This window comes from Pollachius pollachius (assembly GCF_949987615.1).
Source record: "Pollachius pollachius genome assembly, chromosome: 2".
NCBI lineage: Eukaryota > Metazoa > Chordata > Actinopteri > Gadiformes > Gadidae > Pollachius > Pollachius pollachius.
Genome location: NC_136935.1, coordinates 20786972 through 20803438, shown reverse-complemented (window position 1 = coordinate 20803438; position 16467 = coordinate 20786972). Strand labels below are relative to the sequence as shown.

General features: G+C 43.7%; 1 protein-coding gene across 1 annotated transcript in view; it reads right to left on the bottom strand.

Annotated features, from left to right (window-relative positions):
- The window catches only part of lrpprc (leucine-rich pentatricopeptide repeat containing), a 55730-nt gene that overhangs the window by 28299 nt on the left and 10964 nt on the right, over positions 1 to 16467 (bottom strand). The window contains exons 12-22 of the mRNA XM_079728804.1: positions 12323 to 12441; positions 12123 to 12213; positions 11260 to 11329; positions 7222 to 7249; positions 6629 to 6686; positions 5162 to 5268; positions 4238 to 4315; positions 3814 to 3867; positions 3117 to 3230; positions 1117 to 1247; positions 451 to 536 (exon numbers count right to left, since the gene is read on the bottom strand). Coding sequence (XP_079584930.1) covers positions 451 to 536; positions 1117 to 1247; positions 3117 to 3230; positions 3814 to 3867; positions 4238 to 4315; positions 5162 to 5268; positions 6629 to 6686; positions 7222 to 7249; positions 11260 to 11329; positions 12123 to 12213; positions 12323 to 12441 — 936 coding nt within the window. The remainder of the gene's footprint in view (positions 1 to 450; positions 537 to 1116; positions 1248 to 3116; positions 3231 to 3813; positions 3868 to 4237; positions 4316 to 5161; positions 5269 to 6628; positions 6687 to 7221; positions 7250 to 11259; positions 11330 to 12122; positions 12214 to 12322; positions 12442 to 16467) is intronic.

Below are 16467 nucleotides of genomic sequence, written 5' to 3'. Positions count from 1 at the left end.
ACACACACACAGTCCTATCCACCAAATGTCTTTTTGCTTGAATTCACATGCAAATGTGCATGCGTCCACGCGTGTGTATGAAATGCTCAAGCACTTTGGCGGACATGATCTGCCATTAGAATCAGGGCGGATTTCAGTAATTCCAGAAAAACACCCACAGTCCTGTAATTTTCCCGCTTGCTCTCATTTCTACGTGACATAGATGGGTGTGAGGGAGGGAGCGAGGGGGTGACCGGACTGAGGGAGGGGTGTGTGTGTGGATTGACAGTTGATACGTTGTGGCTGTCCATGTGTCCATGGATCCAACACTGATGGGTCATAAGACAATGTGGAGGGAGGGGAGGGAAATGCGCACACGCACACGCACACGCACACACACACACACTCAATGTGACATCGGCAAGGGGCCCAGGAAGAGGTTGACCCCTGGGGGTCATAGGTCACACTCACCCTCCACTCTCCCACTCTTGGTGAGGGCCTTCATCAGGCCGATGTATTTACCGGCATCCAGCGCGACAGAGGAGTCCCTGCGACTCCTGGGGACAGATAGAGACAGGTAGAAAGACAGGGACAGATAGAGAGAGGTAGAGAGACAGGGACAGATAGAGAGAGGTAGAGAGACAGGGACAGATAGAGAGAGGTAGAGAGACAGGGACAGATAGAGAGACGTAGAGAAACAGGGACAGATGGAGAGACCGGGACAGATGGAGAGACCGGGACAGATGGAGAGACAGGCAGAAGTAGAGACAGTCCATACAATGCTCAAACAAAAAGGCATGACTATAACTTGAACTGTGGATTGTGTGTTGTGATGTGTTGTGTTTGAGAAAGACCAAATAGATCTACATTTTTAGTATTTACAATAATAAAGTCATAAAAATCTGAAACTGAACCATGCATTGATGTCTCCTTTAATACTTCTCATGTCACACTTTAATTTCCAAGATTGCCAACAACAGTGTGTGTGTGTGTGTGTGTGTGTGTGTGTGTGTGTGTGTGTGTGTGTGTGTGTGTGTGTGTGTGTGTGTGTGTGTGTGTGTATGTGTGTTATTGAGCATGTATGAGTGTGAATGTTGTGCGTGCATTGTATGTACGCATGCATGAACAAACACTCACAGCTCTCTCTTTAGGCTGAGGGCCTCCTCCAGGTTGTCGTGGCGACAGCAGAGGTTGATGAGGACGGCGTAAGTGCCGGTGGTCATCTCGTCCTCGTACTGCTGCTTCATCTCAAGAGCCCGCTCCAGGTCCTGATTGATCACGATGGCAACAAACAAACAGAGAGTCAGGTGTTTGATTGGATTAGGTGCATGCAAATGAGCTGATTGGACAGCAACCAGACATGTTGCAGCTGTACGGTCTGCAGTCTGGAGCGATGACTAGCAGGGGGGCGGCTAGCGTTCATGGGGTGTGGATAAGGTGCTCAGGAATCATCCCCATTCCTCCCAAACCAGTAAATGGTAAATTTACTGCATTTATACAGCGCTTTTCTAAACAGTGGCCAGTCAAATTGTTTTACCATATTGCCCAACATTCACACATTCATGCACCGACGGCGGTGTCAGCCATGCAAGGTGACAGCATATGGGGTCAGAACAGTCTCATTAATAATGAATGAACAGAGAAGGATTCACAAATGTATTTTTTGATTTATATATAAATTTCTCTCTTCTCACAAATACATTTCAATGCACACACAAATGGATATCGGTATGTTTAAATGTAAAATAAATCCATAAACAAAAATAAAATTCACAAATACATTTCTGATCCACCTAGAAGTGTGTCTTGTTTTAAATAAATGCAATATAAATCCATAAATATATTAATTAAAAAAACATTTGCAATTTTCATCAAAAATGTGTTTGGATGTTGTTACATTTATATACAAACTGTTAAACTTGAATTAACAAGACGCTTTTCATTTGTGAATTTATTTGCATTTGTGTGTGAACTGGTCTGTATTTATATGTGGATTTTTGAGACTCCTGACGTGGCTGGATTCACAAATGCATTTTTTTCCACAAGGAACTCTCTGTAGCCAATCAGATGCCTCCCTCGTTTTCAGCCAATCACATGACTGCAGTCCTGACCTCTGAAGAATAAGTCCACCCTACGAGCCTCCCGGTTCCCTCGGTCAAATGTCCATGGGAAATAACATGGGGTTTAAATTATCGTACATAACAATCTCTAGGTGGCGAAGAAGTAAAAGCTGCGTCACGTTTTGAAGTACACACTTTTTCCATCTAGTTTCGACTGGGTTTTGGGATTGTCGGTGCCGTTAAATTAGTAAACGGCACCGACAATCTAAAAACCCAGTCACTGCAGTCATGTGATTGGCTGAAAACAAGGGAGGCATCTGATTGGCTACAGAGTTCCTTGTTGGAAAAAAAGCATTTGTGAATCCAGCCACGTCAGCACAGTTCACACACAAATGACAACAAGTTCACAAATGAAAAGCGTCTTGTAAATTCAAGTTTAACAGTTTGTATATAAATGTAACAACATCCAAATACATTTTGAAGAAAATTGCAAATATTTTTTTAAATAATATTATTATGGATTTATATTACATTTATTCAAAACAAGACATTGTTTTGAATATTTTGTGTGTGGATCAGAAATGTGTTTGTGAAACTTATTTTTGTTTATGGATTTATTTTACATTTATACATACCGATAACCATTTGTGTGTGCATTGAAATGTATTTGTGAGAAGAGAGTAATTTATATATAAATCACAAAATACATTTGTGAATCCTTCTCTGTGCATTCATTATTAATGAAACTGTTCTGACCCCATAACAGCAAGCTCGTCAGGAGCAGTCAGGGGGAGACGTCTTGATCCAGGACACCTCAACACTAGGAGGAGAGCTAGGAGGAGCCCGTGATCAAACTAGCAACATTCCGGTTACCAGCCCCCCTCCTCAGCTGCATGCCGCCTAGTGTCCCCTTCCCCTCAAAACACAGACCAAGTAACTATGTCTTCAACACTTTCCAACAGGATAATAACGAGTGTAGAAAATATAGCAAAGCTGTCAAAGAAAAAATTAAATGTGTCAAACGGAGGAAGTGAAGAAGAACAGAGATAAAGAGAAGACCTTGTTCCACTGTCCTACCTCTTTGGCACAAAGGGCTAGTATGATTTGTTTCACCACAACGCCCACTGGTTTGTTTTCAGCTTTCAGTTCAGCTAACTTCGTCTCCAGCCCCTCTAGTTTGGCCCCAGTGGCCTGGTTAAGCAAGAGAGAGAGTTACACACACACACACATTACATATTTAAAGTAGTAAAATGTAAGATTGATTCCCTCCCCTTCAGTAGGCTTTCAGAACTCATAAAACTCTAACACAGTGTTCAGTACTCTCTTAACTGGTTCTGCTCTGTGTGACACCTTCTATCATAGGCTGGGCTGGCTGGGGGAACTAGGAGGGTCCAAGGGAGGGTTGATACAAAGATTCTTATAAACAAAAAGAGCGGATGGGCTGGCCAGCATTTTGGATTTGTATAATATCTAAGTTATAGGATGTGCTTCTATTGATAACATTATCAAAATCCCAATTGAACAACATTGACTACAGATATGTTCAGGTTGTTTTAAAAATTTATGTGTTGAATTGCATGATAAACCGAAACTAAATTATCGATAAACACGTAATAAAAAAGCATAAAAGTAATATACATTTCTTGCATTGTGGATTTTTTTTAAATGAATATGTAATGGTTAATGCCTCACTATATGTTCCAGTTTATTGACATTAAGTAGATACAAATGCCTGAAGGAAATTTTGCGGTGCATACAGCGGTGTTCTACTCACAGTGTTCGGCGCCGCTGAGGTCATCTCTTTGGGGTTCACCAGTTTAAGAACATCCTGAAATACAAAACATAAGATGAGATAAAAAACAATAAGCCTGAGAGGGCTAACACAGAAGAAACACTTTGAGTTTTACTACAATGAACACACACTATTTAGTTCACTGTATTAATCTTACTCTTTTCCAAGCCGACCCCTCTTTTCCATATTACATTATATGTACATCACTTGGCCACTTTACTCTTTCCTACTTGGAATCTTTAATATTTAAAATATAGTTTTATCTCTCTAGTTGGGTGAAATAAGATATTTTTTACATAAACTGACAGACATAGAGGCTAAAAGGGACTCTTCCATAAAACCCTTTTTGAGGTGGATAATTCTCCATCACATCAAATGGGCAGGTTGGAGATATGAAGACACTCACCTTAATGAGCTCTGGGACCTGGTACGAGTCCAGGAGGTTCCTCATGCCTCTGTAGATGTTGAAGGAGATGGTGATCTTCTGGAGGAATACAGGAGCAGATATCACCAATAATTCAGGAGAATCATGTTTTGATGAGCAGAGTGAGCCATGTCTGCACTATTTCTTCAGGAGTAGTCAACCGGCATTCATTAGTAATTAACGTAAGGCTGCAGCAAATGAACGGAAACTTCTGGATGAAAGAAAAGCATTTTTCCAATTTAGCACATTACATTGAAGTGTTATTTGAACTTTTGTTGTGACTGCACTTGACAATGTTAAGGCACAAATTATTCCCTATTTCAGTATTTCAAAGTAAAGATTGCCGTGACAATAACCTAAAAATTCCGTTATTCAGAAAATTTGCGCTTGTGTAAAAAAGGAAAAATAAAGAATACTGGCACAAATTATAGAATTACTCTGCTTTCAAAAGCCTAAGAAAGATAATCAATCATCAACCCTTTTCAACAACCAAGGTGAGGAAGAGAGCATTTGAATAATGCTACATATAACTCACTGATACAATTGCAGATAATAGAGATTGCTTTGGAAGCAAAAAAGCTTGCAAATGGAGCAGCAATATCAGTAAGAAGGAGCATGAGTAAATATATACAGTTTGTCACTGGGGTTGATGCCGATAACGAGAACAGATGGGTGGGAAGCAGGCGGCCAGGTTAAATCCCACACACAGCTTAGAATCCAATAGATCATCTTTTAACAGTAAGTATTTCACGCAGCTTACAGCACCTGTAACCTGTGCTCTCATTGGCCACACCCCCGTAGCCCACATGTATGATGCAGCTTGTCTGCATAGATCCATTGGAAATGTGTACGTGAATATAATGTTCACAACAAAAGTACTGGTGTGTATTGTGTTTGTGTGGGTACCTGTTCACTCAGCTTGTTAAAGTACTCCTGCAGTTTGGTCTCATGAGCACGGACCTCTGCTTCAGTCATGCTGTCCACCAGGTTGTACAATAGAAATGAAGCAGTGTCTAGACATGGAAGGACACAGATACACACACACATACACACACACAGTCAAGGGAGTGCGTTTCATTTGTCATTGTGCCAGTCACAGGGGCCATTTGTGCATTAATACATGTTTTTTTCTGTAACCTCTGCAGTGTGCGTTAAAGTGATAGCATTCTGCTGACAGAGGCTTCACTCTGCTGTGTGATAGAATGCATTGCAAGCCACAGTGACAGCACCCCCCACACACATAGACACAGTCTAACAGAATGTGACATGGATAACCGTCTCGATCGCTCCCACCAGCACACACACCAGTGCAGGCGTGGGGCAAGGGGGCGTGATGGGGAGGAGGCATGGAGGTGGGGGAGCAGCGCACACTTTGCAAGACACACACACACTGACACGGAGCGACACTTCCTCTCCACACACACACACACACACACACACACACACAGTGTCATATCAGAGATTCTGTTCCGTTTTGACACACTCTTACAACTCAGCGCTGTGTCAGCAGCCAGGGTCTATGTCTACTGACAGAGACTCAGATCGCACTCACACACACCCAATGCAACAGAGACCGCAGATGTGCACGATAAAACGATAAAAGCACTCAAACACGTGCAGGACATTTGCCAGTCAGTTGAGTTAGTTCAGTAGCAAGGAACAAGCTAGGAGCAAAGGCACACGACAATCACACTGAAGAACACGCACACGTGAGGACAATCATGTCTTCTGCTGAGAAAGCGGATGAGCAGACTCAAATATGACATGGTCAGGTTGAGTGTGATCTGGGATCCAGCAGTCCGACTGTGTTAGAACATCTGGGGGGGGGGGGGGGGTTCAGCACAGAGACTGGGCCGGAGACCAACCACTCAACCGCCGGAGGTCTTCCTTGTCTTTGTTCCCATTCCAGGGATATTTTACCAAACAGAAACTGGCATTTCTACAGTGGCCAGGCAACACGATGTTGATTTGACCTCTTTTTAGACATTTTTTACTGTTCACTGTTAATATCCAATCACGTGCTCCCAGAGCCCGGCTTCCATCAACATGATCTGGTTTAACAAACATGAAGCGCCTGAAAAAAGAAACTTCGGCTCTGCCTTCAGACTTTAGATAAGAAATCCAAAGTCTGATTTGTGAGACTAGGCTTCGCTTAATAAATCACATTTTGCTCATCCCAGTGCGTTCTTTTTAAAGAAAAGCACACAGGCTCATCTCAATTCAACGCTCGGTCTATTCATCAATTCAATTATTTCAGTAAAATATAAACCAACATACACTCAATATAAATGCATTGATATTCATGTCTGCGGTTTGAAGTGTACACATAATACACTCATCAGTGACTTCTTGCGTAAAGTCTGCTGGGCTTACCAGCGGGCTTGGAGTTGCCTCTAGTGAAGCGAGCGTCTCTGTAGAGGAGGTCGGTGATCTACAGGAAAAAGAGAAAACAATCAAATATACAACATATCTCATCCACAAGGCCATTAAATGAGGAATTCCATCGGTCCGATGGTGCTTCATAAAATCACATGACTGAGAACTGCTGAGGCTACTTTAAATTCATACTTTTACAACCACATGAATAACACAACATAATTAATGACTTGCATTCATTGGCCTGAAATGTGAAGCACAGAAATGGAATCATTATAATATTATTATCATAAATAATAATAATAATTATTATATTATAATAAATAATTATGAAATAAATAATATCTTTTTTCAATAAGAAGTTATTATTGCGAAAAAAACACAATACTTCTGAGCACCACTGGGGTCATATGGTTAAACAAAATGTAAACACATCAATGGACAACTATATGTTGCACTTCATGGATGCAGTCGAGGAGCCCATCCTGTTTGGCAGTCCGTATGTCTGGTACAGAGGTATCTTTCTACCATGGGACCCGGGAGGGCTTCTTACAATTAGCCTTGATAGACCGAAGAGATGGGAGACTTACCTTTACCATGCTCTCAATATCGCTGAACCTGCGGGGGGCAGTAGAGGACAAGGAAAAGATCAGCTGATATAGAAGACGTATCCTCACCTAGCAGACTGGTGATCATCCATTTATTCTGGACACTTCTAGTGTTTTTCTTTCAGGCACATTTCAAGTTTTCTTTCAGGAGTTTCTAAACTCGCCCATCTCCTTGTTAAAATGTTGACCTTCTGGTCAATGGCACTTCTACCCAAACTGGTATAATCTGTATGAGGGTGCTAGCGAAAATAATCCCTTCCATTCTTCTTTTTCAAACTTAAACCACACATCAACTACTAATTGTTTTTCATTCGGGGGGTCAAGGTACAAAAAAAAAAAAACGAGTTTGAAGGTCTGTGTGGTGGACTGACATATTCCTGAAGAAATGAAAATTGAAAAACACAAAACCGACAGCATGCAGCAGTCAGCACACTAAATGATGACAACTGAGACATTTCCAGAGTTGTCAGCTATTTGGACGTGTGCATGAGAGGGGGAATGAAAGGGTGATTGGAGGAAAGAAGAGGGAAGGAATTTAATGATTTAATTATCCACTGACCTTGCCTTTGACAAGGGCAGGTCCCATATCACACACACACACACACACACACACACACACACACACACACACACACACACACACACACACACACACACACACGGTTTATGATACAAGACTCACAGACCTTCTAGCCATTTCGCACATGCAAACCAAACATAGTACTGGACTAGTTATTCCCTCTAAAATACCCCAGTACTGGACCAGTTATACATAATACCTCTGTAGAGTACCACTAAAATGCTCTACCCACAGAAAAAATAATTTGCCTGCTTTGTCCTTACAATGGCACACAAAATGAGAAAAGTCTGCCATCAGCTCTTTACAATAGAGCGATCTGAAGCAGGGAGTGAGGGTCCAGCGATGTGAAGGGGCCAGACTGGACATTGCCTCTCTTTCTGTGCCGCTTTAAAGACATTTTCTGACATTCAGGTCTTCAGTTAACACCTTAACTTGGACCGCGGACTGTCCCATTAACTCCACATTGAAGATCACTTTATTATGGAACGTGAATATAAAGTCGACAGAGTTGGGTGTTGAGACTTTTAGTATTTAGTATTTATTTTTGTATTTAGTATTTTTTTGACTATCGTTGCAGAGCCCATCAAGGTTCATTAGACCCAAAACAATATTGCTTTTAATTAATATCATTAATACCATTTACACATGGTAAAAATGTAAGCCTAATGCTTCATGTTCAGTGAAATGTGTAAAAGCTGTTTTTTACGGGGGTCACACTGGTGAGTATGAAAGCCAAAGCTGCCAGGGTTGGTATAATATTTGTTTGTGCCCGTTTTGCTGGTTGTGATAAGTCAGAACTACGTAGGCCAAGACGCGTCGCCCAAACTGCCCATCCAAAATGCATTGCATATTCGAAAAACGCAAACGTGCAAAAGCCACAACACAACTGTAAACCTCCCAAAACAAATTCAAAAGCCAAAACACAAACCTCATTAATTCAGCTGTAGCCTATTCATGCTAGAGAAGCTAGGCAAAATGTACTATAATATGGAATATTATACAGCCAGGGCTGTGGATTAACCTGTGTGAAGAGGGGAAAGGCAGCCACTCGATCACAGTGGTGAGAAGAGGAGAGCAATCATGGCTCAGCTGAACAACTGAACAACTGATTTTGAAATGGTTTGAAATTTGAAATTGTAATGCGTCGGTCAGAGACAGTTGTCATATAAATGTTGGTCAGCTACAGAGAAGGTTGCAACTGTATAGGCGAAAGGTCCATGCTATGAGATGCATATGTCAGTTAAGTCACGATAACAAGATCTTATCGCGTCATGAGGACTCAAAAAGCAATCAATCAGGTTCCATGCCTCCTCCTCAAGTGGCAAACAAAAGCCTTTCAGTGATATTCAGACCCATTTATACAAAGCAGTTATGATCTCAAAAATGTATTTGTGGTACTTTTACATATTTGCTTCTATGACTCCTTCCTCCGATGAGAGCTGCTCTAAGCCTCCTGCTCAAAACCTTGCATTGAAAACTACTAAACTAACTCACTTGATCTGTCTGTCAAGTCAAAGGGTCACTTTAGAGTGGAGGTCCATGGATCAATAAAATATGATATCATGCCGAGGGGGCATGGCTTGGTGCAGGCTGCACACCGGTGGCGAGGCGGCTCAATCAGGGGAACCAACGTAGCTGTTGGGAGGGGGCATAATGAGAAAGCTAAATACTGACATGTTGTTGTGCTCTCTCTCTTACAGTGGGGTCGGGTCCGGCTAATGAGTCAAACGGGTTCCTCAAATTAAGCTTCGGCGGCACCGCCGGAGCTGCGGGACTGCCGCCGTCAAAGCCGTTCGGCCGTCCGGCAGCTCCGGCTGGTGTACTCCGGGAACTGAAAAGTCTGGCGGGGTTAGCTCGGCGGCAGTCCGGCAGCTCAGCTCCGAGAGTACAATTCTCCTCCATGTCTCCTCCTGCGGACTGCCGGCGAAGCTTCGGCGGCAGTCCGGCAGCTCCGGCGGGGGGAGCTCGGCGGCAATCCGGCAGAGAAAGGGATTGTACTCCCGGAGCTGAGCTGCCGCCGAGTTCCCCCCCGCTGGAGCTGCTCCTCAGCTGGTCCACAGAATCTTAGCTATGCTCTGATTGGAGGGGAGTGGGGAAGTGGGAGCTAATATTCAACTGTGCCCCCTTCCTACGTAGGAGGGGGCGCCGAAACTGACTCGCTTGTTTGGAAACTGTAGGTGGGGTACTTTCAGAAATGCATAGCTCACTCAAAAAAATCATGTACAGACTATTTTCAAAGTTTGTATGCGTGTGGGAACACCAGAGACCCAAAACAACACCCCAAATCCCAGGGAAAGTGTTGTTTTCATAATATGTCCCCTTTAAAGCAACGTTAATATAACATTCTCTATTCTTATGAAAACTGTGGGTGCCACGTCTCACATGAGATAGTCCACAGTTTCAAACACAAAACTGTGTCCCCTCAATGACAAATAATTTCATGATTCATTACTAAACAATGAAAACAAATCAATATTACTAACCTGATAATTAACGTTCCAATGCTCGCTACTGTTTCTATACTTTTTCTTAATGTAGGCATTGCGATATACCCGGCCTTTAGGGGATCATACCTCCCTTTTTCTTGGGACAGGCCCGGTTTCTCCTGGCCTGGCCGTGTTTAAAAATTAATATTATAAAGATATATTCATGTATTTCGTAGCCTGCTCGTGAATATTCATTTTGTGACTGTTGGTAATTAGTATTGTGTCTATCTGATAGGCTGTGAAGCAAACTCGCTACATGGGGGTTTATCTATCGACTTATACAATAAGCAAGCATGACCGAGTATAAACAATGGGCCATCAAAAGAGTATAGTACCCTTTCAATAAGCCTACTGTTCCACTGGTTAAGCAAAGCTTAAAACACATCATAGTGAACCAAGGGGCCCAATCTTTGACTTTAGAAGAAAATTCCTTTAAGGAAAGGCCTCCATATTAAGCTTGGGAGTGAGCATGTGTGTGTTGTTTAACTGTAAATATTCATAAACACAGCCCTACACATTACAACCTTAAGGCTTAAGGCTGTCTGTGTGTGCATCTGTGTTTCGGACGTTGGAAGGGGTGTTGGGATTAGCACGAGTATGCTTATTGGTGGGAGCAGCAGGCATCTGCTTATTTGCATAACTCTCACGGTGCTTTGGGGTGCACGCCGAGGGAGCACAACTCCATTTGCATGAGGCCGTGTCCAGAGTGTGTGTGAGCGTTTTGTGTGACAAGAGTTTCTCTCCTTGCAGCTTGCCTCACTCACACACACACAAATAAACACCAACGAACAAACAAATGACATGCGTGATAAGCTGCACATATCCATAACATCTGCTGTTGTGGCCTCCATCACGCTCCAAGCCACTGTATAAATGCCCGTCAGGTATTGTATGGCAAATTCTGGAGGAATATGGGAATGGAAATTATTCACACTGTTCCTCTAATTAACTTACTTTTTGAAGCCTGCGGTGAGGCTTCCGCGGAAGTTACCGATCTCCATGACTGGGAAGGCCGGGTCAGAGACTGGGGTCAACAGAGAGGGAAGACATCTAGTAAGACAACACTTTTGACATTGATATATATAACGTTAATGAACAATTAATTACATATCTTTTTTGATAATGTGGGAATAAAGCTGACAGCATTGGTGAATTTGCGATAAACTTCACGGTGGTGTTGTCTGGTCAGAGCACGGTTAAACAGTCCCAGCCCATATATCTGCTGGGTACATGGACTCAATTGGAAGAGCGGTTAATGGAGGCTAAATCAAGTTGTAAGAGACAAATAAAAGACTCACACTCCTCTCCTCCATCTCTCTACATAGTCACCCTCCTGTCCTCCATCGCTATAGTAACGCTCCTCCATCTCTCTACATAGTCACACTCCTCTCCTCCATCTCTCTACATAGTCACAATCCTCTCCTCCATCTCTCTACACAGCTACACTCATGTCCTCCACTCATAAAGGCCTGCTGATGGCACAGGGAGTCGAGTGGGTGTCTGTGTGGTCACTAGACCAATCCATGCGGACATGCAACGGAGAGGCTAATGGAGGCTAAATCAAGTTGTAAGAGACAAATAAAAGAGTCACACTCCTCTCCTCCATCACTACAGTCACACTCCATCTCTCTACACAGTCACACTCCTCTCCTCCATCTCTCTACATAGTCACACTCCTCTCCTCCATCTCTCTACATAGTTACTCATGTCCTCCACTCATAAAGGCCTACTGATGGCACAGGGAGGTGAGTGGGTGTCTGTGTGGACTCTAGACCAATCCATGCGGACATGCAACGGTGTGTGTGTGGAGCACTTACTCATGGTGTAGAATTTGGCTAGGTTGCTACTAGCTGCTGAGCGAACCTCCGCAGACAGGAAGTATTCAGACTCCAGCGTTAATCCTTCATCCTGAGGTATGAGACAAAACACGTAAAAAACACGACACACACACACACACACACACACACACACACACACACACGCACACACACACACACACACACACACACACACACACCTTGAAGGCCTTGCGGGCTTCCTCAATGCTCTCGAAGGCAGGGATGATGTAGTTGGTGAAGGTTTCAGGAGCAGGGGACACTTCCAGCTCCATCATGCCCCTCACCACCTCCAGCACTCCTGCAACACACAAACACGGTTTGAAACGCTACTTGTTATGGGTAGGACCAAATATAGATACGCCGATATATCTTCGCCCTTCTTCGAATCAATACATTAGAGCCAAATAGATATACTATTTTTGTATAAAAGAAATACAAAACATTTATTTTGCATTTTTATGCGCTATTCCTGAAGATTTAAGACAGGAAATATGGCCCCTAATGTCGATATTTTAATTGATGAAATAAGGCGCTCTAAACTGATTTCCCTGCTCCTCGAGGTGGCGCTCAACACATGAATGAAGGAAACTAACTGAAAAATTCAGTTGGACCATGAATAAAGACCAAAAATCCAGCACTTTACCTTTTCACAGTCATTTTGTATTTATCAATAGACATATATCGTTATGTAACGCTATAGGATTGTCCAACAATATATAGATTATTGCAGAATTGCTATATTATCGGTATCGCGAACCATGTATCGCTAATCATATCGTGAGGTACCCTGTGATTCCCACCCCTACTACTTGAACAACGTTTGTATTAGGTCGTTTTAGTAAGACAGCAACTTGGAAACAAGTCCAATGCTATTAAGTATAAATGTATGGAAACAAAGTGTTACAAAAGAAGTGACTCTTTAAGTAGTTAACTCCCGGAGGTGATCCCAACGGTAGACCTGTGTTGCCGTCATGTATTAGTTGGCTAAAAGTGAGGGGGAGGTTGAAAGTAACTCAAGTAAATCATGCACTCATTGAACACACAGAGTCACACACATCAGCCTACAGCAGTAGAGGAGCTGTTTAAATACGGGCCCAAGAAAAAAGCTGCCACACATTTCCTATAACCCATTGAGTTGAAGAGAGACAGACACAACACATCAAGGGAACACTAATTGATGCTCCCTAGTTTGCCTTTGGCTGGACTGGTGGACAAACACACACTTAGCTTTACCCCGTCCCCTCGTTCCCCAGCACGGACCCCAAGGTCTTGCCCCGAGGGACGAGGCCAAAACAGCAACATGCATATGGAACAGCCACTCACACACTCTCAATATGCCCGGGAGAGAGAGAGTGGCAGTATGTTAGCATACTGAACAGCCACACTTTGCATATGCCTGAGAGTGTGCCTCGCAGAAGACATGGGCCTAAATGAGCCATGCATCACAATTCCATGCAAGTCGCTATGAGAGTTTGATGACAGAAACATCAATGTGTCCCTCTACATTATGCTGCACACACAAACGCACAGGAAATGACAACAGACCGGCCGGTTGTAAACACTGTTTCCATGCAGACCTCAGCAAACTACCGTAAGTGCTGGGCAGATTCCATGGACCATGTGTTTGTGACACACACACACACACACACACACACACACACACCCCCCCCCCCCCCCCCCCGGGAAGCCGGTGTACACCTGACAGACTCTCTGTACATAAATAAAAGACGAAGCCTGTGCTTTTATACGCCATTAGAACCTGCATTACCCAGGTAGAGCTACCTGGGACCACTCCGCTCACCATCCAGCCACCCCAACATCCTCCTTCATTCATCCCCTCTCCAGGGCCCACACTCTACACTTTCACAAAGAAAAAAAGGAAACAACCACTGGTGATCTGGCTCTTCTCAATGGAGGAGCCTCCGTTCCCAGGTCCATTCTTGCCCTTCTCATCTGCCCTTTTTTGTCTATGAAAAGGGCTTGTGTTGTCTTCCTGCTGAATAATCCATGATCCATTTCACATTGAGCCAGACAGATATGAAACAAGTGGATTGTGGAGGAGGTATAAATGTACACTGGACTGCTCCTCCTTGTTTGTGCTTTCTCCCCGTTTCTCAATAACAAGCACTTCCCAACAGGAAGTTTTTTTAGGAAGACGTTTTTTTAAGAGCCTCTTTCGGTGAAGGCCAAGTGAACGTAGGCGACATGGACTTCACCCTTTATCTTCGGGATGCAGCCCCATGAACACATCAACATTGTTCTTAAAGTGTAAATGTTTCAGCTTTGTTTCTGAATTCTGAATAAGCGGAACACTATTGGCATTTCAAAAAAACAAATTGGGCCGCGAGCTCTAGCTAGTTTTGGGGGAAGTTAACCCCATGGTGACGACCCACGGCAACTTTGTGATACTTTTTTAGTAGCCATCTGTTGATGTGTACAAGTTGTATAACGAGCGATGTTATGACATCGTAGAGTAAACTAAAAAGGAACGTCGACTTCACAAAAAAAACGCAACCTGCGTTTGGAGCAGAGTGGAAGGCTCACATACCAGTTGGCAGAGACCGGCAAAATATAGCATTTACTGAACTTTTCTCCAAATGTCTTATTTCACTAACGGTGATGATGTGGCTTAAAGCACTATGTTGACGATCATAAGAGTAAAATGATGGGTTCCCCTTCCCATTAACACTTAAACTCTGCCCAAGCAATGCAAAGCTATTGAGACAGACTAATACTAAGACAGACTATTCAGACTAAGGCCCAGTCACACAGGTCCCTATTTATTTATTCATTCTCTATTAACAACATTTATAATAAAACTAAATGATATTCTTTGATAACATTTAAAAAAGATCTGGTGTTGAACAGAAGGGAGAGCCCAAGAGAGCCAGCAGAACTCTGGAGAGAACATCTACCACACATCCGGGAGTTAACACAGGTCACAAGATATCACCATCAGACTCATGTCTCCGGGTGAGCCGTCACGCAGGGAGGAGAGGAGGAGGAGAGTGAACTGGTCCCGTCGTCTTCTCCTTCCCTCTCGGCCATAAGTACCTGTCACATCTCCTCCTTTTGCTCGGTCTGTCGCCCTTCATTTCCCTCACAGTCTTTCAATCTATCAAAAAATACAAAATAAAACTACACTTGGCGGACTTGGAACAATTCTCAAAAGGGGCTACGGATACATTTGTGACTATATATATATATATATATATATATATATATATATATATATATATATATATATATACACATACATACACATACACACACACACACACAAACCTGATTTTGCCCAAATATTTCATGTATTCCTGTAACCCATTCCTTCAAATCAGCCTGAACCACATCCGACAAACCCACCCGGATAGACCTGTGCACACGGCACAGAGGCACACGGCACATTGAGTCCCAACCTAAAGCATCCACAGGTGACGGGTAAGAGAAAAGTTTGAAGGGTTGTGGAAGAGTGCGCCTGACAGAACACACACAGAAAGAGAAACACGGCCGACACTACAGCTCTCACTAACCAGGAACACACCCTCACAAGACACTCTTCCTTCACTACTGCCTCTATCTCAGTCTCTCTCCTGCACGGCCACGTCAAACGTGATAGAGAGCCTTGTGTCGCTGACAGTGACAAGTGGTGCCTCGCTGGCGGCGGGGCGAGCGTGGCCGAGCATATGCTCCCGCTAAAGCAAAGCCACACCTCATCAAAATACAAAGCCCACCCCCCACCCCCCCCACCCCCCGGTCATTCCTCAGCTCTTGCTGCTACCCGCTAGTGACACCTGTAGACAAAAAAATGACACAGCGCTTAATATTGCATAGGCCGTGCACAGCGGTGCGCGTAATCCAAAGTGAACTCCCTCAGAGCACCGGCATTTACATGAAGTGAAGTCACTCCGAATCAATCACATCACCTGCACACCCAACCACGCCCCCGCTAGTCCGTTCCCCACCCCCCACACACACACACGCCTGCTCTGCAAACACAAACATGCTGGAGAATTAGAGAGTACATCATTGATGAGGGCTAAGACCAACATCTTCAAGGAGGCAGTGAGAGTTTGCTCCCTACTTCTCCGCCATCTGCTAAGCACTATGACAACTAAATGAAGTTTACTCTGTGTTTAAACGTTTTGTTTTACTTGGGTGTGCAAGGTATGCTGAGATTTAGCCCGCCCGCCCGCCCACCCACCCACCCACCCACCCACCCACACACCCACACACCCACACACCCACACACACACACACACACACACACACACAGGGGCGGGGGCGGTCTACCCCTGCCGGCCCAATGCCGTCAATTAGGTGGCAG